At 44.7% G+C, this 24006-nt stretch overlaps 1 protein-coding gene across 11 annotated transcripts in view; it reads right to left on the bottom strand.

Moving 5' to 3' along the window:
• The window catches only part of Tenm2 (teneurin transmembrane protein 2), a 1226193-nt gene that overhangs the window by 45688 nt on the left and 1156499 nt on the right, over positions 1-24006 (bottom strand). For 8 of the 11 annotated variants that reach the window (XM_034506847.2, XM_034506844.2, XM_034506845.2 and 5 more), the window contains 6 exons: positions 20174-20293; positions 16425-16686; positions 15374-15641; positions 10966-11109; positions 10209-10458; positions 1976-1996 (listed from right to left, as the gene is read on the bottom strand). In XM_034506847.2, coding sequence (XP_034362738.1) covers positions 1976-1996; positions 10209-10458; positions 10966-11109; positions 15374-15641; positions 16425-16686; positions 20174-20293 — 1065 coding nt within the window. The remainder of the gene's footprint in view (positions 1-1975; positions 1997-10208; positions 10459-10965; positions 11110-15373; positions 15642-16424; positions 16687-20173; positions 20294-24006) is intronic. The other 3 variants (XM_076937038.1, XM_076937036.1, XM_076937037.1) reach the window with 1 other exon arrangement.

The raw sequence follows: 24006 nt of genomic DNA, 5'->3' as shown, positions 1-24006 counted from the left end.
GAACGGCAGCTGGGACCCGAAAGAGTGCTCATAGCACTCCAGTGCTGATTATTCAAATTACCCCCATCTCCTGGGGGGTAGTGGTGGGTGCTGGTTTCTGACCCAGTGGGTGGGTTCCATGTACCTAGAACAAGTGAAGGCCCTTTTATCCAGGTATTTTGCAATTATATTCTAGAATGATGGGAGGGGAGGGGTTTGAAGAGGTGAAGGGAAAGCTTGCGTGATGGCAGTCTGTGTCAGGTGCGTTTGTCCTGTGGACATTAGCTGGTAAATTACTAATTAAAATGCTATCATTTGGGTTCTTGCCTGATTTAAGAAAAAAGAGTTAAGAAGCTATTTTGGGAACTATTTGTGCGTTGAGGCCATCTTTAATTCCTGCTATTAGGACTGGTAATTGAACTGGAAGTCAAGGTCTTTTGAAAGAGTGGGTTTCTCTGTTTTTTTTTTCTTTTCCTTCCCTCTCCCTTTGTTTTCTGTGCACCCCCCACCCCCACTTTTTTGGCCAAGTCATTAGAGAGTATCCATATATGCAAAACAAATTAGGGCAGAAAGGGAAAAATCCATGCCATTTTTTAATTAGATGCTGCACCCTCTTACTAAATGAACAGTAGCTGGCGTGATCCTCAGGAAGACCAAAGCACTGCACATCTGTGCCTATGTATGAACAAGATAATTAATTCTGGACTTTCTAGGGACCCCGATCTGAGGAGGCTTTTCCAAATCTCTGGCAAAGGAGCTGACAGGTGGGGTGAGCGGTTGCTTGGGAGACCATTCTTCAGGTAGTCTTTCTAACCATGATTCTCAGAGAACAGTTTTGGAACAATGGAAAGCCATGCTCCATGTTGGGAGCTGTGGTGAGGAGCAAACATGGCTGGCCTGTGGGTTTCCAGGAAGAGGGAGTCTTGGGGGTGGGGTGGGGACATTTCTATTCTTAGGGAAAAACTGGCTGCATTGGAGTATCTATCACCAGCCAGTTTGAGGGGTTTCAAGATTACAAAGGCGGAGATTTTTTTTTTTCCTTTCCTACAAATGGCTACCCCTTTGAGCGTAATGATACCAGGTAATTTGATTCTATTTGTTTGTTTGTTTGTTTGTTTATGTTCATTTTTGACCCATGGTCACAAAGGGTTTCATGGCTGGAGACAGCCTTCCTTAAGTTGCCCTTCTCCGTGCCTCCAAGAAGAATGGGCGTCTTTTCTGTCAGAAAACTCAGGCTATGTCTACTTCACTGCAGGGCTCGTGTGTGTGTGTGTGTGTGTGTGTGTGTGTGTGTGTGCGCGCGCATACATGCGTGTTGCACATTTGACATGTGAATTCTACCAATATGATTTCAAATAACCTTGAATCGGCACCTCGACAGAGGAGCTTTAGCCAAAAAGTACTTGGTCTATATCTTTCATATTACTCAAGGGTGATTTAACTTCATAATAATTCTCAATGTACCTAACTGTTGGATTCATTCTGACTGGTAGATTGACAATTAACTTGTGTTGTGCGTGTGTGCATGCATGTGTGTATGTGTTCGTGTGTGTGTGTGTGTGCTGTTTAAATGACCACATATCTAGGGGAAAATCATTAATGAGTTGAAAATGAGTTTTTGACCCGTTTCCAGTTCATTAGAGCTTTTGTGAACCTAGTCCAGCATTTACAAAAGCCTGAAGTTTGCCTCAACTGTTTAGCCCAATTATGGACCATACTGAGCAGCCGGGACAGAGGTTCACTGAGGGTTCATTATCATGCTCTCTCATCTCCCAGAAATTCTAATTACTGTCAGCTTATTTGGTTGCTTTTTGACTGCATTTCATAATTGCAAAAGCTTATCATATCCACAACACACAATTAGCACATAAAAAAGTTACTGTATTTGGTACATAAAAATATACGACATTACACAAGAAGCACAAAAAACAAGAAAGCAAACACAAGGAACAAACGAACCATAGCAAATTATATGGGAAAGAGTTCTTCATCTTACCTATGTTTAAACTCTTTATTTCTTTATAGAAAGAAAACAGAAGGAAAAAAGAACAAACAGTTAGCTGAGGAATTGATGATAACGCAAACATAACATTTTTCTTTTCTTTGTTTCTTGTATAAAGAAACCCCCCATCCAAGCAATCTTTTTCATTTTTTTTTTTCCTTTCTAACTGACAGTTCCTGGCTCAATTACTTGGGAAGAATCCCCTAGGTTTAGACTCCTCCTGGCCACTGGGGAATATGTACAAAAGAACGCTTGGAGTCTCTGACAGGCCAGGTGGCTGTCATGGGACACAGGTGGCAACAGGTGAGACAGGACTTCTGGCTGATGAAGTGATGGCAGGTGGGTTGCCTCTCAGGGGAGGATACCTGTTGACTAAGAATGGCTTCTGTGAGTGCGGTGGTAGAAGGATTCGGAAGCCAAATTCAAGGTCGGCTGTCAAGAACTCTGTGATTGGTTTGTAATGTCTGGGTGTGGAATTCCTGGGCGTGGTAGGAGTATGTAAGTATACCTGTGCTGCTGATTGCCACTGATGCGCCAAGGGTAGTCAGGACCATCCCAAAGAGAGAATCCCAGCTCATACCAACTATAGCATGGCAAAGACTTTGCCCTCTTCTGACTCACGAAACCACTTTCCTCTTTTGCTTGTGCCTCCTTCCTCCCCATCTCACTGGAATGAGCTGCACAGCCCTGCAACTCAGATTCACTCTTTCTCCCTGTAGCAGCCATGACTGTGCCCATTCATAAAATTCATAGGCAAGACTATCTTCTCGTGTTTGGAGCCAGAGACTCCAGTTAGCACACCACTTACTAGAGTTAGGGAAAAAAAAAAAAAAAAAAAAAAAAAAAAAAAGGTTTGTTGCCTTTTTTTTTTTTCCTCCTTAAAGAACAAAAAGACATTTCCATTTCAGTAGGAAAGTGGCTGAAATGTAGCATTAGGGAAGAAAAGTGTCTCAAGTAAGGAAATCCACTCCCAGTTCCTGAGGTTTCTAGGGCCAGGTAGAATTCTCTTTCCTTTCAGCTGTGAGACAAGGCTTGGGGACAGGACAAAGAGTGTTAGATACCCTGATTCCTGAGGAGCAGCTCAGGCCTCTGCCGGGGGGCATCATTAGTGGGAGGTTTGCACAGAGATTACACTTTTATATTTTATTCTAACATGTTAGGTTTTTTTTTGGCAAAAAAAAGTTAATTAAATGATGCTGATAACTCCTGAGCTCTGACTGACATTGTGCAATTTAAGATTCAGTCTGTAAAGCCTGGTGTGTCAGGGTGGCAGCCGGGGATTCTCGCGTCTATTTTATATTGCTTAATGAAAGTGAAATGCTATCTGCCACCAGTGGTAGACACATTTGCCTCTTAATTATTGCAATATCAATTTCATTTTTTTTTAAACTCAAGATTTTGTGAGAAGGCTGGATGGGATTTGGGTCTACAGTCCTGACCTACTTCTCTCAGACCATCTGCTTTACATTGATTACTATAATATCAGTGCTGGGGGAAGAGGGTAGGAGGGGAGGGGGATCAAGGCATAGGAAGGTGTGGAGTTTGAAAGATCATATGGATATGAGCTTTGTATAATGGACAAAGTCACTGCTCTTCTAGTCCAGGGCAAGCGACAAGCCAAAATAACACCATCCTTTGGTCAGTCCGTGCAAATGAGTATAGATGCCCTACTTCTGAGGGACAGGCTTTGTGTGAGCATCCTCAACAACCCAGACCCTTCAGGCACACCCTTTGAGGGAAAAGTGCTGTCTCAAATTTAAGAAGCTGAGATGGATTAGCATTTCACACTGTGAAGTCTCAGAGTCCTCTGCAAAAGCTCCAGGGTCTTTCCTAGCCTCCTCAGCCCATCAGCCAGAGCTGTCGTCACCCTGTCTTGTGATGTGATGTGATGTGGGGTGTGTGTGTGTGTGTGTGTGTACATGCTTGTCTTTTCTACTTCTTTGAGAACAGGATAAGACTTACACATCTCTGCATTGCTGATACTTCAGAAAGAGTAAGGGCTGGAAAAAGAAATCTTTGAATGCAGAGAGCATGGAATGAGGTTACCTCCCTTTGCCATGGACTAGCTGCATTCTCCTATGTTCTGATCAGAAGACTGAAGCTATAGACAGCTGAGATCACTGCGAACCTTTCCATTCCTGTACATGCTGTGTCCTCTCTTTTCCCCTTCAAGTAGAGTGGACATAGTTTTACGGTTGCTGCTCTAAGCACAGGGACTTAATTCGGGATACATTTAGTTGACTTTTAGCGGGATGTGCTAAGGTGGTTTGTTGTACTTTCAGCATCTAGCTAAATTATTGCAAGCCATTCTGTCATAAGAATGGCTTTTGGGACTGCTTCTGCCCTACTGTGTTGATTCATGTAGCATCTTTGTAGGGCATGTGAGAGCCACTGCAGAATCCATCCTTCATGGTTTTATGTACATTGGTGACAGAATGATTAATGAACACCAGTTCAAAGAGCATTACAAGAAAATGTGAAAGGCCCAGAAATACTACAAAGGAAACTTGATAGAAGTTTCTCTAAATTGTATACTTCTTACAACTTACATGTTATCAACAGCCAGTCATGCACATGAAAGCAAGTTTTTTTACTTTATCAATAACCCGAAACAGATTTTGACCAGCTATATGGGAGGAAAGAGTTATTCTGTCTGTTCTTTCTATAGATAACAAAATCAGAAAATAACTGCCACTTAAAAAATAATCAAAGAGCTGGGTGAGGTGGTGCTAGGGAGGTAGAGACCAAAGGATCAGGAAGGGGGGTTCATGGCCATCTTTGGCTAAACAGCAACAAGTTCAAGGCCAGCCTGGGCTAGGAGTTCTGCTTCAAAAAACTCCCAAACAACAACAAAAATCCCAAGACAAAAACAAATGAAAAACAGCAACAAAAGTACCTAAAGATAATCAAAGGGGTGTGGAAAAAAAAATCAAGTATCACAGAGGAGGAACAGGAGTCAGATTATACAAATATCTAGTCATCTGTGTGTTGTGATGATTGTACTCACTATGGCTTTTTAAAACATGCTATTTTCCCCCTTATCTTACAGAATATTATTTCATTTTTCATTTTTTTCTCATCCAAGTTCTAACTAGACCTGAACTTCCTTAGTTTCCAAGTCCAGATGAGATCTAGGATAGTTAGGGAAGTATTGTGGGAGATTCTTTTTCTCTTAATTAAATTTCTTATTATTTAGTTATTATCATTATCATTATTGTGTGTGCGTATGTGTATGGTGTGTGTGTTGTGTGTCTAATGTGTGTGAGTGCAGGCACGCACATGCCACCGAATGTTCGTGTAGAGGTGAACGGACAACTTTTGGGCTTGATTCTGCCCTTCCCCTGTGGGTTCTGAGGACTGAAACTCAGGTCGTTGGCTTTGTGCAGCAAGCACTTTTTATCCACTTGCACCCCCTGCCCACAGTCATTTTTCATTCTCAATTCATAATTTGCTTATCTTCTTTTTGAGAGGAAACTTCCTCAAACTGTGTTAGCTTTCAGCCCCATGAGCCTCCATCTGTCCTTGATCAAAGGGCTTTGGAGACAGAGCCAGGGGTTAGCCAGAACTGTATGGAGACAGGGTGCTCACTGCTCACTTGGGGGCTTTGTTCCTTTCCTGACTCTCTCATCTTCATGGCTGACGGGAGGGAGGCTGCTGCCTTCTCTAGCTGCAGCCACCATGTCCACCCTGGTAGTCACTCAGTGGGATGGATCCTTGCTGAACTCTTGGGTCAAGCTTGTCTTTGGAGATTCTGATTTCCAGCGTCTATTGCCTTTGCCCCCCAACCCCCAACCCCCAGGCTCCCACTTTTGTCCAAATCCCTGCCTCCTCCAGCACTGACACATCTTAGATGGACAATTTCTTGCCCTGAAGATCTTCCCTAGCACGATTCTAGAAGGGCCCACCCAAAAGCATGGCAAGGAGGTCTGCATGGAGGGTGATCCCCACCCAGGAAACAGCATCACCTTTGTTTGAAAAGTGGAAAAGAATTCCAAACATTAGAGGAGGTAGCCTTACATCTTTTAAAAGGAGCCACATCAAGAGACGTTAGAGAGATGCTGCACCCCCCCCTCCCCGCACCCATTCCTCCCCCCCTTTGTCTTGCTTGCCACGCCATGGCATCCAGTTAGAGCGAAGGATTTATCTTTGAGAGAAGTTCACCCTAAAATGCCAGTGGCTGAGGAATTTACTCTGTTTAGGTTTTCTATGGATCAGGCGGAGAGAGAAGGTGACAATTTCAGGAGGGAAAAGCATCTCCCAAAGGTGGGATATTAGGCTTTCCAGGAAGGTGGGTGTTGAAAATGCGTTAAGTCAAAGCACACAGGTGATAACCATTGTACTCTTCCAGCATCAGAAGTTACTGGAGTGTGTGTGTGTGTGGAAGCTCTGGCCTGCACGTTTTGTATAGGCAGAATCGGAGGAAGGCCCAGCGAGGAGCATGGTATCACTTCAATAATGTCTTGGAGTGAGTGAGTAAAGTAGGGCTGGGTGCTGACTCCAAAATGGAGTCGCTCAGCTGCCAAGCCACAATGGAGAAAAGATGCACAGGCAAGACAGGTGTCTTCCCTCCCTCTCCTCCCTCCCCCCTGCCTCATGCGGGTGACTATTTTGAAGAGAGGGGATTGACAGCCCTTTGTTTTCAGGCACAGTAGTGGGAAGAAAAGAAGAATCAAGTTAGTGTTCTTGTAAAAGCTTAACTTCTAATCGGCTCTGGGTTCCTGGCTGATGAAAGGGAGAGCAAAGTTTGAAGACAGTTAAAGAAAATGGGGGAATAAAGAAAAGAAAATCATACAGCTGTCTAGGGAAAGTGGGAAGGATAGCCCTCAAGCTGCCCTCTGTGTTAACACATAGGCTTGCTATGTTTTCCTGTGATGGGGCCATAAACTTTTATCATTGTTATCAAAGTCTCTATAATATGAGACATATGGAATCAAAGGCCAAGTCCAACAAGGGAGATGGGAGAATGACTGGTTCTTGAATTCAAGTACCTGTCCTGAACACCCAGGACTGGCTGGACACTGCTCTAGGCATGAGAGGGTAAAGAGGACCAAGGACTCTGCTGTACAGAAGCACACACACCCAAGCCCAAAGAGCCACAGAAAAAACCAGACAAGGTAGCAAGTAGTGTCCACTCCGATGGAAAATCAGACCGCTACCCTTGGGGAGGAGGAGAAGTTTCTTCTAGGAAGAGGGGCGCTTCAGAACAGAACCAAGAGGTAGACCGGAAGTGGCTCCCTAGGTTGAACGGAGATATTGAGTTAAGCAAGCCACATGGATTAAGATTTGGAAGTGGGAATGCACAGGTCAAGACTGATTTGCTTTGAGCCGGAAGGGCCCTGACAGAGGGGGAGGTACATACACGGGGGGGGGGGGGGGAGTGTAAAGAGGGGGTAACAAGTGGCCATTTGAATAATCCAGTCCTGGAAAGCGCAATGCAACAACCATCTTCCTCCACAGCTCCCCACTGCCTATAGCACACCTAAGGGGATGGCTTTCCTGGACTAAAGTATCAGCAATAGCAACAGCAGCTACAAACCAGGCCCAGGAAGGAGACTCCCCCCAGGAAGGTCTGGAGCAAGAGCTGCTGAGTAACGGTCTGGAGTCCCTTCACTGTGCCTCCTTCTTGCTCTCTCTCGGCTTCTCTACCAAGTCCTCCTGCCCTTGTCCTTCACGGCCTCGCTGTTTCCCTGATGGCTCCTTTAGCTCTTCAGCTCAGCTTGAAGTGCATTTTCTTTCCCAGGGGCTCACCTTTACCCTCAGCGGGATATTTCTTGAGCCCACATTTCATTTCTCCTGTCCTTGCAGACGTACGTGTGTGTGCCTAACACTAACACTCAATAGCTGTCATCTTTGGGTATAACTGCTGTGTCTCCACACACCATCATATATATATGATACATATATATGTATCAGTTATCTTTGGGTGCAACTGCTGTATCTTCACATACCATCCCATATATACATACATATATTTATATATATAAATATATGTATACATAAATATATATGTATGTATATTTATTTATATATATGTATATACATTTATATATATTTATAAATATATGTATGTATACATGCATACATGTATATATGCATACATATATACATGTATGTATGTATGTATGTATGTATGTACCCTTACAGTACCTGGCAGAATTTTGACTCCTGAGAATACGTAGTGATAGCTGCTGGTGGCCAGGTCACTAATGTCTTTCTCAGCAGGGGCTGTGAGGACATTGATTGCTAACTTGATTGGACTGAGAAGTACCTAAGAGATTAGTGAAGCTCTCCTCTCAGTGTGTCATGAAGGTGTTTCCAGAGATGATTGTGTCACGAGGACTCTGACCTAATGAACTGCTTAATCTACTGATGGATTAAAAACAAAAACAAAAACAAAAACAAAAACAAAAAAACCCAAAAACGGAATAGACTGCAGGGCACAGAGTGGTGGTGGTACCATGGAAGGTGGGGCCCCAGTTGGAGAAAGCTGGTTTCTGGGGCTGTGCTTGAAGGCTACCTTGTCCTGACCCCTCCTGTGGTTCTGCTTGGCTTCCTGTCTGCCATGGTGTGATCTGCTTGGCCACACCCTTCCTGCCAAGCTAGACTGAGGGCTCTGGGACCTTGAGCCAAAGTCTTTCCTGTTATCTTGTTCTGTCAGGTCTTTTGCTCACACTGATACACATTCAATGGACATAGACATTCAATGCAAGCATGGCCTGTGGCCACCAGTCACAGGGCGGCTCAGGCCCAATTCTAGAGCTCTCTCTCTTTCCTCCCTCCCCTCTCTTCCTCCCCTCTCTTCCCCCAAATCTCCCTTTCTTTATTCTTTACACATCACCCATCAGGTTTAACTGGGAGGTACATCTCCACGGGGACATTTCCATATCCCTTCAGAACTGTCCAATCACCATGACCCAAATCGTGGACCACTGACACAGTCTCCCTATGAATGTTCTTGCCTTCATCTCTGCATTCTTACAGTCCATTTCCCACAAACTCGCCAGAGCCACCACTTAGAAATGGCAGTCAGATCATACATCAGCTACGCCTACCCTCTTCTTCAATCTTTAGTGGCTGCCCATTGTAACAGACATGCAATTTTTGCTTGTCTACATACAAGCAGACACTTGTTGATCCTAAGCATCGGTCTCTTCCTTACCAATCTGGGTTCCTGCTGTTTGTCTGAGCTCACCAGCCCCCCAGTCTATGGTTTTCTTCAATTAGCCAGGTTGCAGGCTGGATATAGATCTTTTGCATAACTTTTCTGTGCCTGGAATGCTTGCCCTTATATGCCCCATGGCTAAGGCCATCATTCATGGCCCAGCTCAAATGTCATCAGTAGGAGAGGTTTCTCTGACTATTGTGTGTGTGTGTGTGTGTGTGTGTGTGTGTGTGTGTGTGTGAAGCCCTCTTAATTGCCCCTGTTCACTACGGTCCCTATGTCTCGCTCTGTTAGATCTTCCTCAAAACATTCCTGTCTATTTGAAATTATTTTTTCCTCTTTTCCACATGATTCAACTGGAAGCTCCCTATTGGATCAGCAACACAACACGGGGACATAGTGTCCATTCACCAGATATTTGTTGAATAATTTCCTCCCCCTCGTTTACTCATTTGTGTCTTTCATCCTCTTTGTACACATCCTCCTCTGGCTGAGGGTCTGGAATCAACCCACCCTGGAAAGGCATTTTCTAGAGCATATAGGGGTCTCTGTTTGCCCAACACAGAGAGGAATCTTAGTCTTCAGACTTACTAGCAAGCAATGGCCAGGAAGAATCTTCCAGGATGATAAGAAACGACCTAGCTAAGCCAGGAGCCGTTGTGCTACATCGCATACTAGTAAGTACAAAAAGACCCAGTGGATTTACTAAGGGGCAGCATCCAGAGGTCCTTGACAAGACCTTCAGAATGAGGAAAGGAGTGTTAGTGGTCTTCACACTTTGATGTGTGTTTGAGGCTGTGACTGAGCTAAAAAAAAAAAAAAAAAAAAACAAAAAACAAAAAACAAAAACAACAACAAAAAAAACAAGACACTTGGCTCCTTTCTGGGTTAGGGACTATCTGTTTCAGGCTGAGTTGCTGAAATGTGGATGGTATTTCAGATAATCAAAACATTTCCTGCTCTGAGAATCCCAAATTCAGCCGTCTTTCACCCAGAGAACCCCAAGAGCAAGCGGGGGGGGGGGGTGGATCTAAAGAACATAAGTTTTCTACTGTGTCCATTTACCGTAACTCCAAGATACTGGTCACATTTCGAGAGGGAAAGATGCGTCGAATATAATTGAAGTCACCAACAAAGAGGCTCCCATCGATCCCCACAGCCAGGGCCACGGGTGCCAACAGTTTGTTGCCTTCAGCAAGGCCATTGCAGCTGGGACAGGAGATGCTTCTGCGGCGACCGTTGCCCATGATGCTAGTGATGATGGCAGGCTGCTGGGTCAGGAACTGGTTCTCCCCTGTGCCTTTGTGTAGTATTCCTGGGGATGGAGGCAGGGAGGAGGGGGGGTCACACAACCCTGTGGGGAGGACACTTGGATTGACCTACTAGAATGGGTGGGAAGTGATAGGGAGAAAAGGAAACATCTCCTTTGGGGTGTTCTCTCATTTTCTCATACTATAGAGAGAACAGACATGGGAGACCCACTCCCAAAGCTGTCTGCTGTGGATAGTATACTAGCTGTGGAGATAACAGAAGACCAAAACAAAAACAAAAGCAAACCCTCAAACCAATGAGGTACAATAAGGCTGGTAAACTGAGGCTGACTTCTAAAAGGACAAATGGGGAAATCTATGAATCTTGTGAGTATTTGGTTAAATAAAAAAAAAAAAATGCCCCCAAAAGGGCTGCCACTTAAATGTCAAAGCTTGAGAGCCTAAACCAGTGATTCCCTTTATTTATGAATGTTTTATTGTGCCAGGGATGGAACCCAGGACTCTATGCATGTCAGATGAACACCACCCGCCTTCCCTAGTCCCTAACATACCGCTTTTCACATTGAGGGTGTGGTGCTTGTCCAGGGACCAGCCACCAAGGTTGGAAGGGTCCAGCTCAAATCCCTGAAGCAGGGCGGTCCTTTTCTCCCACAGGATGAGACTGGGGCAGGTTTCATATTCGAACCCGACGGACACTGTGAGACAAAGGGTTTGGGAGAAAAAGAGGTGAATGGTTACTCCGGGGCTCCTTAGCAAGAATGAGACTCTCACTTTAACAGTGACACCTGTTCCCAACACTTTCAAGAAGTGGCTGATAGCTTTGCCCCCAGGATTCTAGATGATGAAATCCAGATTTTTGAGTTCAATTTAACTTTGAAACTTTATACAGTGGCCATAGGAAGGCTTTTCTAATGAACCCCCGACTTTCAAAAAAATGACCCAGAGACATGGAAGGAGAAAAGTCATTTCTTAACCTAATACTGCACAAGTTTCCTTAGCTATGGATGGGAGGTGGTTCCTGCTGGCCTGCTCCGTCTGGAATGCATCTGTTATGTCTCATGTTGTTTATTTGTCTCGAGTTGTCTGTGATTAGGAGAAAGGCCTTTGGAAGCCTAGTTGCTCCTTGATAAAAAAGATTACGAGGAGGAGTAGTGTGTAAGGAAAGGTGCTTAGCAGTGCTGGTCTTCAGTGTCTGCAGGTTCAGTCTCTAGGAATTCAACCAGCACCATGTAGACTGAAAAGAGTTAGGGAAATATATTGCATCTGGATTAAACATATACAAGCATTTTTTCCCTGTGGTATATCACCCCCTAAACAATATACACTATATGCCGGGCAGTGGTGGTGTGTACCTTTAATCCCAGCACTCGGGAGGCAGAGGCAGGGTGGCTCTCTGAGTTTGAGGCCAACCTGGTTTATAGATCAAGCTCCAGGAAAGCCAGGAGTACATAGAGAAACACAGCCTTGAAAAATCCCACACCCAAACTTAAATCAAGACCAAACCCCCAAACCAATATATATTATAAAAGTTATCACGGGCTGGAGAAGTTGGCTTAGCGGTTAAGAGCACTGGCAGCTCTTCCAGAGGTCCTGAGTTCAATTTCCCAGCACCCACATCGTGGTTCATGACCATCTATAAAAATTATCCAGGGTTGATTTAAAGAATATGGGAGGATGCATGAAGGTTATATACAAAATGCTATGCCATCCTGTACAAGGAACCTGAGTGTCCAGAGATTTGTATCAAAAGGAGTTGTGGGGATGAGTGTGGCTGGAACCCATAGAGCATAGTTTGCTAGTTACACTGGGAGTCAGTGAGTGTCAGACCCTAAAACCTTGTGTCTAAAAATCATGCATTTGTCACATGGACAAAAGGAGAAAAGAAAGGTCCATCAGCCATTGGTTCTAGTCCTGCGCCTCATGTACTTCCCCATGTGTTCATGTGGTAATCGAGGGCTCTGTTTCTCAGAGGGCTGTGCTGGGAGAGATGAGAGAGAATGCTGAGGTGCCATACATCTTTAATTGGAAGGCTGCTCTGGAAATCTGAGGCATTGTTATATTGCTGTTCCTAGTACATTAAACTCTTAACTATGTGTGTCACCTTTGGGGATTCTCTGAAGCTTTTGAAAAATCCTGAGATACACAAATGTTGATATGAATGCAGGATACATTTTTATCTCAACAACAAACAAAGTGACACATGCATCCCCGAGCATGTCAAGGCTTGTCCTCCCTGACTGCCAATCATGACTATTCCAGTAGTCAGAGACTGCAGATGTCCATCTTGTGGTCCTGATGCACTGTCTCTAACTGTAAAGAATCAGGACTTGTAGAAGATATGGGAGCAAGAAATGACCAGGTCACATAAAGATGCTGGATAGCAAATAAAGAAGGAATCACCATTGATGAGGGTCATGTCAGAGGATTTGGGGGTCAGCTTAAAGAGACTCTTAATGACCAGCGACAGGACTTTCTGACCATTAACAAGCATAATGACTTCAATGGGTTGAAATATACTAGATCTATTTCAGTCTGTGAGTTCATAGTGGTATTTAAGAAAACATTCATATGCTACCCTTGGAGGATAAGCCAACTCATTATACTGAAAAACCAGTAAATATGCCACAGAATCACGTATTTGTCCTTTCTTTCTTATGTGAACTGGCCAAGTAGTTAATGAGAAGCCACCTCTATATGAAAGTATTCCAGCTAATGGTTGAAGACTCAGTGACAGACTGAAAATATCATTCTGTAATCCTTGGTGACCTGAAATATATAAAGACTGAGCAGCCATGTCTGCCAAAGTCTAAAGAGACACCACCTCCACCAGGCTCCTCTTGGTAGAACAGCACAATGTCTGTCAGGTTGTACTTCCCAAACCAAACACCAAACCTGGGCCAGAGACAGACTCAAGGCCCAACTATCCATCTGCAGGGGGTGAAACTGTCAGCCTCCAGCTCACAAACAGCCGGCAGATTTGACTAGAGATTCTATGGGCAAACAACCCAATTTCTTCAACAACTAAGTTGTGAGGTAAAACAGAGAGACATAAGGAAAGTCAGATTCATTTAAAGAGAGACATAGAAAATGATATTAATTAAAATTACTTTGGCATTTAAAAATTTATTAGTTTGTGTGTGTATATGAGTATGTGTGTGCATGCTTTGTGTGTGCGCTTTGTGTGCATGCTTTGTGTGTGTGCTTTGTGCTGCCATGTTCATGTGGGGGGCAGAACACAACTAGTGGGAGCTGGCACTCTACTTCCACTCTGTAGGTTCCAAGGCTTAGCCGAAGGTATCCTTATTGCTGACCTGTCTTGCTGGCCCCAATTAATAATAGCCCTTTACAAAATCGAAGGGAAAGCAACCATTATTTGGATATTGTTTCTAGCATTTGAAGTATTAATATTTTATAATATTAAGGAAGCAATTGAAATTTCTTTCTCCTTCTTTCCTTCCTTCCTTCCTTCTTTTCTGCCTCCTTCCCTTCTTTCCTCCCTTCCTTTCTTCCTTCCTTCTTTATCTTTCTTTTGAGGCAGGGACTTGCCCAATGTTGCTCAGACTAGCCCCAAACTAGTCCTGTCTCAGACACCTCAGGGCTAAGAGCACAGCTGTTTGTTAACACAGCTGGCCACCAAAGAAAATAATGGACAGTGATCAGCTGTTCGGTTATACTAAAAAAACTGTGATTATTTTTTTTTGTGATGATTAAATTGTTGGTATTGTTTCAAAGTGTTTTAGACACACATGTTGATATATCTCACATGAAATAATGGGATTTCTGGAACTTTAGCAAAATATATGATATAGGAGAACAGATCTGAGTGTGGAGGAACAGAATACAGCATAGTCTGATGGCTGGAGCTAGAGAGTAGAAGAACAGATTATCATGTTCTACTTTGTGGTATTGGCTATTGATTCAAGATAGGCTAAACTGGATAGAATTCTCTTTATTAGGCAATGTGTTTGGATTAAATGCACTAGGGACTCCAGGAACTTTACTGGTTAAGTTACTGACATCACTGATGGATGAGGCTGACTGGGGCATATCCTGAGTACCTGTAACCTGCTTGTTGTATTGTCTTTAGAAAATTTAATCCCTGCCCCCAAAACCCCCAACCATGAAGTTTTCGACAAGGTCTACTGGGACCATTGAGTGGTTACCGAAGGATTTGTTACAAGGCTCTCCGCACAAAGTGACTGCCTGACAAACACTGCCACTTCCAAGTGAACATTCCCAAGTTTTCTGGCCTCTTACTTTGGTCATGTTTCTCACAGTCCTCGAGAATCACATGTGTGGAGACGGAGAGAATACAAAATGCTCGTTCCAAATCACCAGTCAGCTCTCTCCAAGTAGGAAAAAGCTAGGCAGATACCAACTCCCAGCCCAAACTCTCATAACCAACGGCCCTTTCTCTGAGGTCCACCTTTCCTGAGGGTAAAAAGCCCTAAAGGCAATGCCGGAAACAAGCAGTGTAGCTCTCAGATCTTCTCAAAACCTAATGTCTTACTCTCAAGGTACATTCACTGCCATTTGCAAGTATGCTCTCTGCAGCATGAACCAGCCCTTGACCACCTCTCGATACTAATCCACGCTGACCACCTCATTTTAGCCACTGCCTCCCCCCAGTATCTCTGGAGCACTCTTTTTCTGATTCTCACATGGTTCCTGTCGGATTTTCAAGTTTTCAATTAAACTCCCCATCATCGAGTAGCTTCCCCTGACTGTTTATCCACAGCTGCCCCTTCTCTCAGCATGTAGCACTTATTTTCATTTTTCTTATGACTAGCACTTATCATGGCTTCCTGTTTCCTGATCTAGTCGGTCTTCCTTATCTTGGTCCTCTACTGGAACATAAAGCCCCTGGAAGAGAGATCTTGTCTGTGTTATGGATTGTTGTGTCTTAATTAGAAACACAACCGAAGCCATGAATAAAAAGTGGTGGAAACCAACACATACCGACAGCATCCGATAGGCCATAAACCCTTTGGCCATAAGCATCTGTCTTGTCCCAGATGAATGTGTAGGCCAGGTTGGGAGAAGCCTGGAATGACTTCTGGAAGAGATGACCCTCTACAGCAACCATCAAGTGCACCCTGATGAGGTTCAGGGGCACTGTGGACTGGGTCATGGTGATCTTCAGCAGTGACTTGTACCCCGCAGTTCTAGAGCTGAGATAACGGAGCTTCACATTGGTACCAGGGAGCTCGATTTCTTCATGAAGAACCTGGAGGGGAAACACATGGTTGATCTACTGTATTAAACACACCCTGGCAGGTGAGCTGTTTGCAAGCCAGCGCTTCTGTGAGCTGCCTCCCTCTCTGAAGCATCGTTATCTTACGTGGGTGCATGAACTGCTTCTTACAGCTGAGAGAGAAGAAAAGAAAACCAACCCAAACTTCATCCTACGCCATGGAGTGAGGGGACGGAGGTTATGATTTTTGGATTAATAATTATTCTTGGTCACTGTTGCGTTTCTCACACGCGCACACACACAAAAAATCCCCCCACACTGTTGGTAAAAGATGTAAATAAGAACAGCAGGCTTTATTGCTAGCTGTGTGCAAGGAGGCCACGAGAGGCTGTAATTATACAAACCTACAACTTTCACTGACAATCGGTATAAAGCAACAGGAAGGCAGTAATGTAATATGCCCTCTGTCGTAACACTGATGTAGATCATTAGAACGCCTCTTATCATGTATCTCCATGACTAACAGGAATAAAAAGCAATTTGTAGGTGGGTGGCACATATGTATGTTGTTTTTATTTTATTAAAAGCTCTCATGGCTGCCAAAATCTTGAGCAACTATCTGTAAACATTCCAAATGTCCGGGAGGGATTCAAATTGTCACCTACAGTGGCTATAAATTCTACATTTTGTTTCTCCCCCTTTAATATTAGTTCCTGGCACACTTGCTGAGGCAGAGATGATGGGAGAAAATTGGCCAGCCGTGTCGGGTTTGGGAAGCGTGAAGCCCATTTTCCATGCTCTGGGACCTGTCCCTACCTGGGTCTCAGGCACAATGGGGTTCGCTGCAGGGGAAGCACTGAAGAAGGTGGACAGAGGAGAGGAGATGATGATTGGATCCGGCCGGACAAAGCCACTGAGGTCACAGCTGGGGATGGAGTTCTCCTCTGTCTTCATTACCAGGGTGTCCATGGCATAGAAGCTGTTCCACGGTAGCCACACTGTGCGCTCCTGGCTCATGAAGGGGGCTCGCTCAAAGTGAAGAGTCAAGGCAGAACCCCCATTGGCAATCAGGTCAAACCTGGAGAGGGGCCAAGAGGGTCATTAACAACAGGGTAGATTCACCTTCAACGCCTCAGAGCTGCGGGAGGGACAAAGCTTGGCAGGTGGATGAGCTAGCTTGCAACTTACTAGTTATGTGGCTCCAGGCAGGTTACCAGCTCTCTTTGAGCCTATCAGATTCATCCACCATTCGCAGTAAAGTGAGATGATGGTACTGACCAGGAGAGTATAAGAGAGAATGAACGATGCGAATGAGCGGAGGATGGGATGGGGCTGGGAGGGGGGAGGGTAGGGGTGAGCTAAATCCAGCCTACCACCTATTTTGGCAACTGATAATTATGTGTGATTGGCACCCATTTGCTTATGTGCTCTTATGTCTATATTCATGCCATGAGGACCGAGGATCGAGGACTGAGCTGAGTCATGGCCAAAGGAGTCATGAAGGCAGCAGAGCCTAAATGATCCACTATCTGGTACTTTGAAGGAAATGCTACCGGATCGGAAATAAAGCATTCGCTACTAAGGCTGAGAGGCAGCTTCAGCAGCAGTGGGGTCACAGTCACAGGATGCAGGCAGGGTCCATGAGCACGTGCTGCCAATGAAACTCTACTGTGAAACTCTCAGGAATGTAGGCAGGGCTTCTTCACCCACATCCCTGTTTGCACCTCAAGAACTAGGTGGAGATACTCAGCTCAGTCTTTTGTCTTCTCTTTTCCACTCTCCAGGTCAGTACCATCATTCCCACTTGATGGGTGAATGGCGGGTGAATATGACAGGTACAAAAGGATTTGATAGGCTCAGAAGTATGAGTAGCTTTCCGCATTTTATGGAAAGGGAAGAGTTTTGCTGAGAGATACACCCCAACTTCAAGCTACACCCCACCGGACCCTCATGCATGTTCAGGCAAGTGTTCTGTCTTGTTCGCTCCAGAATATCTACTGCCTGTGTCATAGTAACATCTCAGTGAGAACATCCTGAATGTAAATACACGTGTCGTGCATTTCGCTCTACTTTGGTTCCATGTATGGTGGTTCTTAGTGATAAATAATGAATGAATAGCTACACGGGAATTCTAAGGTGCATATTAGAGCCCGCAGAGAGCAACTGTTTGCCCTGGAGTTAATTTGTTTATGTGTATGTTGGCTATTCATGATGCTGGAGAAAGCTTTGCATCTGATACACAAGGGAGTCAAAAGATTTGAAATTAAGCACACCTGCAATCTTGGTTCTTGGCAAGCTGGGGTAAATAGTATTCCTAGTTACAGGCAAACCTGGGCTACACAGTCAGATCCTGTCTAAAATAACACCAACGTCGATACCAACACCAACACCAATACCAATACCAATACCAATATCAATACCAATACCAATATAATACCAATACCAATACCAACTGGCTCAAAACAATATTGCTCCTAGCTGTTCCTGGTGGCATTAAAGAATCAACATGAAAGTTGGTGATCCATACCACATCTCTAAGGCTTCTACGGTTGTTACAGAAGTGTATCTTGACACTGTTATGACTCTGCAGCCTGAGAAAGCAGAAGAGTTGGGATGTAGGGCTGGAAAGATGATGTGTGTGTGTGTGGGGGGGGGGCAGATTTTAGATGTAATTAGTCTGGAAGTACTTAAGGGCGATGGGAGAGGAGGAGGAAGGGAGAGACAGGGACCAAGAGACTCAGGAATGATATCATATGTTGTCTAACAGGATGTTTTAATGGATTGGCTCACCTATGTTAACTCTTTAAGAGTCCTGGCTCATGCCTGTAATTCTAACACAAGGGAGGCAGAGGCAGAAGGATTATTGCAAGTTCAAGGCCACCAAACCAAACCATCCAGGGGCTTAGGGATATAGTTCAGTGGTAGAATGCTTGCCTAGCGTGGCAAAGTCTGGCATTTGATCTCCAGTACCACAAAAGCCCACATTCAAAACAAGCAAGGAAACAAATATTCTCCCCCCACCCCCCGCAAGTCCCCCAGAAACCAAGGAAGAATGCTGGTTTCAAGCCAGGTATGGTGGCACATGAGTAATCCTAACCCTCTATCTAAGACTAAGAAAGGAGAATCATCATAAATTTGAGGCCAGCCTGGGCTGTCTAGTAAGACACTGGCCTGTAAGGGTGAAAGGGCTAAAGGCCCTCTGCCTAGGGCATATTTGTTACCCTAGTTCTTCTAAACAACTTGGCAACAAAGTGTGTGTGTGTGTGTGTGTGTGTGTGTGTGTGTGTGTGTGATACTAATGATCGCAGACAGCCTCACACCGATAATGGTCTGATTTACCATATCACAGTTTTTCAATGGCATGAAAGCAGGACACATTCAGTAGTCAGTGGCTTTTGAGTTGTGACCATTTCCTGGACAGTACAATACTCTCTTGCAATTTAGGGCAGCAGCAGCAGCAGCAGCGAGCCCCAGTTCCCAGTGGGCCAGGCCACTGCCAGGGTCATGCTACAGACTTCTGTGTTGCTCAGCTCGGGTAGTATTTAGCTCACAGTGTATTTAGTAGGGAGATGAGACAATATCACTCAGGGGTTGAGAGTCACTGGGCTCTTAGAGCTATAGAGTACGGGCATGAGGCTGGGCTGCTGTGAGCTGGTGATTGTCTTTAAACTGGCTGCACGACTACCTTAAAACCTTGAAAAGAAGGCTAGACTCTTTATCAGAGGGATAGAAGAAGCAGTTCTTTCTCCATGAAGTAGCCATAATCTTCCAGAGTTGATTTTTACAGTAAGAGTTTGCATCAGATTTACAATTTCTCTTTCTTTCTCTCTTTGGAAGAGAACATGGTGTGTGTGTGTGTGTGTGTGTGTGTGTGTGTGTGTGTTCAGTCCAGAGTGGGTGTTTCCCCCTTTTCTATGGATGTCTTTTCTTTTTCTGTAACTTTTGACTCTATGCCCAGTGGATTTAGGAAGCCATGGAGCTTTCATCTTGGTGGGGACTGATCGGGTGCGTGTTCCCAATCAGAAGATAATAGGGGGAGGTCGCCTTCTTCACACAGCAGGGTGACTGCTAAATGTACTTAATTAGACTTCTCTGATTACAGCCCACCCCCTCAAAACTGTAGCGAAAATAACAACTCTTAAAGCCGCAGATAAAAGCAGAAGGGAAGCGCCGCAGGACACAGTGTCATGTGGATTCCTGTCACCCTGCACTGCCTTTGATTTAAAATAGGAGTTAGTTTTTAAAAGCTACCTTCCCTTCCTGTTTCTAGAATCCGATCTTCCCCCAGTACACAAGGAGTGTCAGTTACCTGACACGGCAAAAAGAATGATGGCTGCCAGCCACCTTGGGGCACTGTCCTTTCTGTTTGTTTTCTGGTTAGAATGTCACACCCACACCTATTACATGACTTTGGGAGAAGTTTTCCTTAGAGATCTATCTGGGCAGGTGGCCATTCTAGTATACTAGAAGAAACTACTCGGTTCCAAGCCAACCACATTTTCCTTCTTCTTGGAAAGTGTGCACACTTGGTACTGGGTAGGTACGGGTCACACGAAGCTACTTACGTGCCGTCCTGGCGAGTGATGGTGTAGCCATATTTTGGGTACTTGACAAAAGACACATTCACACCCACCAAGGGAGTCCCATCCGTGGTTACTACTTGGCCTCGGATCAGAGACACCAGGCTGAGAGAGAGAGAGAGAGTGAGAGAGAGAAAATCATGGGTGTGTGAGGCACACACAGGGAAACAGAGATAAGAGCCTTGCTGTGATTCTCTTCTCTGATATGGCTGCTTCTTTTTGCTTGCCTGGTACCTAGACTGGGAGACCGTCCATATTGAATGCTGGCTACACATCTCATCAAGGGGTGTGGGCAAAAGGTTTGTTTTGACTAAGCCTAAGAACAGAGATGTTCTGGGACGAAATCCCTGGATGGTGATACCTGGTCCCTGGGCTGGGCAGTGGTATCTCCTGGGCATGTTCCTTTAGCCTTGGCCTTGCTCCATTGCTTGATATCATTTGGCTCTGTTTGGTTTGAGCTTCAGGCAGCTCCTCATCACTCACGTGTGAGCCTTGGCCTGGCACAGAGCGTATTATGCCTGGATGAGAGCTTCCCCATCTGGCTGTTCATTTCCTAGTTTGGCTTTGGAGCAGGGCCATCTTACTCTTCTCTTAGAGGCTGGGACGTCAGGGAGTGCAGAGGAGCACACAGAGGTTTGCGGAAAGCCTCTCTAATATATGCCATGCTTTGCTATCCTAAAAGAGCCACATTTCTTACAATCCAAAAGGACCTTAGGAACAGAGAATATTGCAAATTTGGTGGGGTAGGTGTGTGGGGGGAATATTTTGGAATCTGATTACATATAATTACAAAATTCCCTCCTATCAAAATCCTGCTATCTTGAGAGATGGAGTGGCTGAAATCCTATCCCTTCCTTCTCTCTGGTGTTCTGTAACACTTCTCTCTCTCCAGACAACCGTAACTAGAATTTTTCTCAATAATCATAACTTCCAGGTATCTGGGAAATCCTGTAAAGCTAAGAGTAGCTGCAATGAGGCTTGACTTTGCTTTCCTAAGATACTTAGGACCAGAAGTATTTCTGTTTTCCTATTTTGGAATATCTGCATATCCATAATGAGCTATCTTGAGGATAAGAACCAAGTCTAAACATTCAATTCATGTATGTTTCATATACATCTTATAAACCTGCCCTGAAGGCAATTTGATACAGTATAGTTAATGACTTCGTGCATGAGACAGTTTCATGGATGGGATTCTGGGCTGGGAGTGTCACGCTGGTGTGTGACAAGTGTTGAGCTTGGAGTATTTTGGATTTTTCCACATCAGGGACGCTCAACCTTTGCTGTATACAAATCCCAAAGCTGGAGAAATGCGCGGTCCCTCTCCCCAAACACTCTTGTCTTCATGAAGAAGCAGGGCCATCAGAAGCTCTGTATTTGCTTTAAGCACCAATCTGAGCACACCAGTTTTTCAGCTCTCCCATTGGCCTTGGAGACAGGGGGGCAGTTTGGTGAGCACAGACAGCTCTGGAGGCTCCCAGGTTCCTGGGCACACTCCCAATTTCTGGACTGGGTAATTGAGCTGACCTGCTCTTTGCCAGATCTTGTCAAAGACTTTTGGAACATGCTTCCTTTGCCATCCCAGGTGTCCTGAAAACCAGAGGGATGCCGTCCCCAGGCATCTTTTTCTATTAGCAGTACCCCTGACTGCTCACTCCAACCCTTTGATGATCTGGGGGTGTTCAGACCATTCTACTGACAGCTCTAATTGTCTGCCACCGGCTGCCTAACAAATGAGTCCCACTTTTAGCTGGTTCCAACCACAATTGCTGGAGTCTTTTGGAAATGGAAAGCTAATTTATGAAAATAATCCTTTTGTTCTATTCCACTTTCTTAGATCCGAGTAAGATTCCTTTAAGGCCTTATCAGCCAGTGTTTTAAAATCAACTGTGTGTGTTGATGACCACAAGATACACAGAACTGGTGATATGAAAACAACCTTGCAACTACATCCCACCATGGGTTTTCTCCCTTCTTCCTTCCACAATGGTTGGCTATTTCTTTTAATTCCGCCTCCCCCCCACACACCACCCCCCGCCCCATAAGGCTTTGTAGAGTGCTATACGGAATGAAGGGGGTTCGACTGTCTGCTCTGTTTTTTCCATTTCTCCCTTGCTGCTAGCTTCCTATTGTCTCTAAGCAGCCAACTTGCAGAAAAGATTCAGCGAAGACATGCTATCGGTTCATTTCTATTTATGATTATTGATGTGTAACAATTATCACATTATCTAGATAGTGAGGTCTGCTCCATCAATTATAGTGGTGGAGCCAAAGCATCTTGGTTATTTTTGTCTGCCATTATCTAGGGGAACGCCTTTGTAGACGTCTTGAATTAAGTTCTTCTTCATTCCTAGCTCTGCCCTTCCACTGTTTGTCAGACGATAATGCACTGAGCTTCACACGCTTGCTGAACTTCACCCCGTGTCTTGGAGGACTATTTTGTCCTTCTGAATTATGTATCTAGACAGAGACGTTTGAGAGAGCTGCCTCATCAAACACCCAAATGGCTTCCTCTAAAGTGGATTTTCTTCACTCTAGTCTTTGTGCTGCTCCAGATCACTACATATTTTTGGAGTCTCTGCTGACTCCACTGTATCTTGGCCCTTCCCCAGGATGCCTCCTGGAAGTGGTAGCTCATGGTGGGAAGGCTAAGGTGGTTGCAGAAAGGGGAAAATATGAAAAGGAAAGTATTGGTAAGCGACTGGCTGAGGACAGACACTGAAATGATAAGTAGGAAAAGCATGGAGCAGACTGAGGTTGTTAACAGTAGTTACAGCCCAAGTAAGTTGCACGGCCTTCGCCAAAATGCTATAGAAGACTGTAAGTCAGTTGCAAGTCTTCATGAGAGTTGAGTTCATAATGGAAAGGCATAGAACAGGCACTGTTTCAGGGCCAGGATTTAACAAAATCTCACTTACTCTATAACCCTGACTGAACCAGAACAACAAAGGTCTCTTCCCTTCCCTTCCCTTTCCTTTTCAGTTCCCTCCTCTCCCCTTCCTTCTTCTTCCCTTCCCCCTCTTCCTTTCCCCTCCCTCCCTCCCTCTCTCCCTCCTTCCCTTTCTTCTTCTTCTTCTTCTTCTTCTTCTTCTTCTTCTTCTTCTTCTTCTTCTTCTTCTTCTTCTTCTTCTCTCTCTCTCTCTCTCTCTCTCTCTCTCTCTCTCTCTCTCTCTCTCCATTTTGGTTAGAGATTTGTGCCTGCTTCTCTCTTCTTTCCTCTGTTCTTTCCCTCACCTCTCTTCCCCTCCTTTCCCCTTCCTTCCTTCCTTCCTTTCCTTCCTTTCTTCTTTCTTTCTTTCTTTCTTTCTTTCTTTCTTTCTTTCTTTCTTTCAGCATTCCTCTTTTAAAACAAATGGTAACATCTTGCTAATCAAGAAGTGGAGATTATTGTGCCCAGTATGGCTCAAGTAGAAGCTGGGGGTGGGGTGGGGGGTGGGGTGGTGAGCAGCAGAAGACTGAGGTTATGATCTCTTCTATATCATTTATTTTCTGATTTCTGTTTAGTAAAATCAGAACCTAAGGTGACTGGATGAATGCTCGTATTCAAAGGAGTTATGAGAGGCAATGTGGCATGGTGCATGCCTGTAATCCTAGCATTTGGGCAGTAGAGACAGGAGGATTTCTGTGAGTTCATGACCAGTCTGGCCTGCAGTCATGAAGTTCATACTTTGTCCTTCCTTCTGGTCCAGTCAGGGTTACAGAGTAAGTGAGATTCTGTGTAGAAGAACCACAGATAAATCGGTAAACAACAGAGTTGCCGGTAACTGGGGTTTAGCTCTGTAGAAGGCTTCTGAGGGGCTGCAGACCTGTCTGTGCTC

Source organism: Arvicanthis niloticus, chromosome 6 (genome assembly GCF_011762505.2).
Source record: "Arvicanthis niloticus isolate mArvNil1 chromosome 6, mArvNil1.pat.X, whole genome shotgun sequence".
In the NCBI taxonomy this organism is placed as follows: Eukaryota; Metazoa; Chordata; class Mammalia; order Rodentia; family Muridae; genus Arvicanthis; species Arvicanthis niloticus.
Note: the sequence above shows the minus strand (reverse complement) of the source record. Positions and strands in the feature narration are given on the sequence as shown.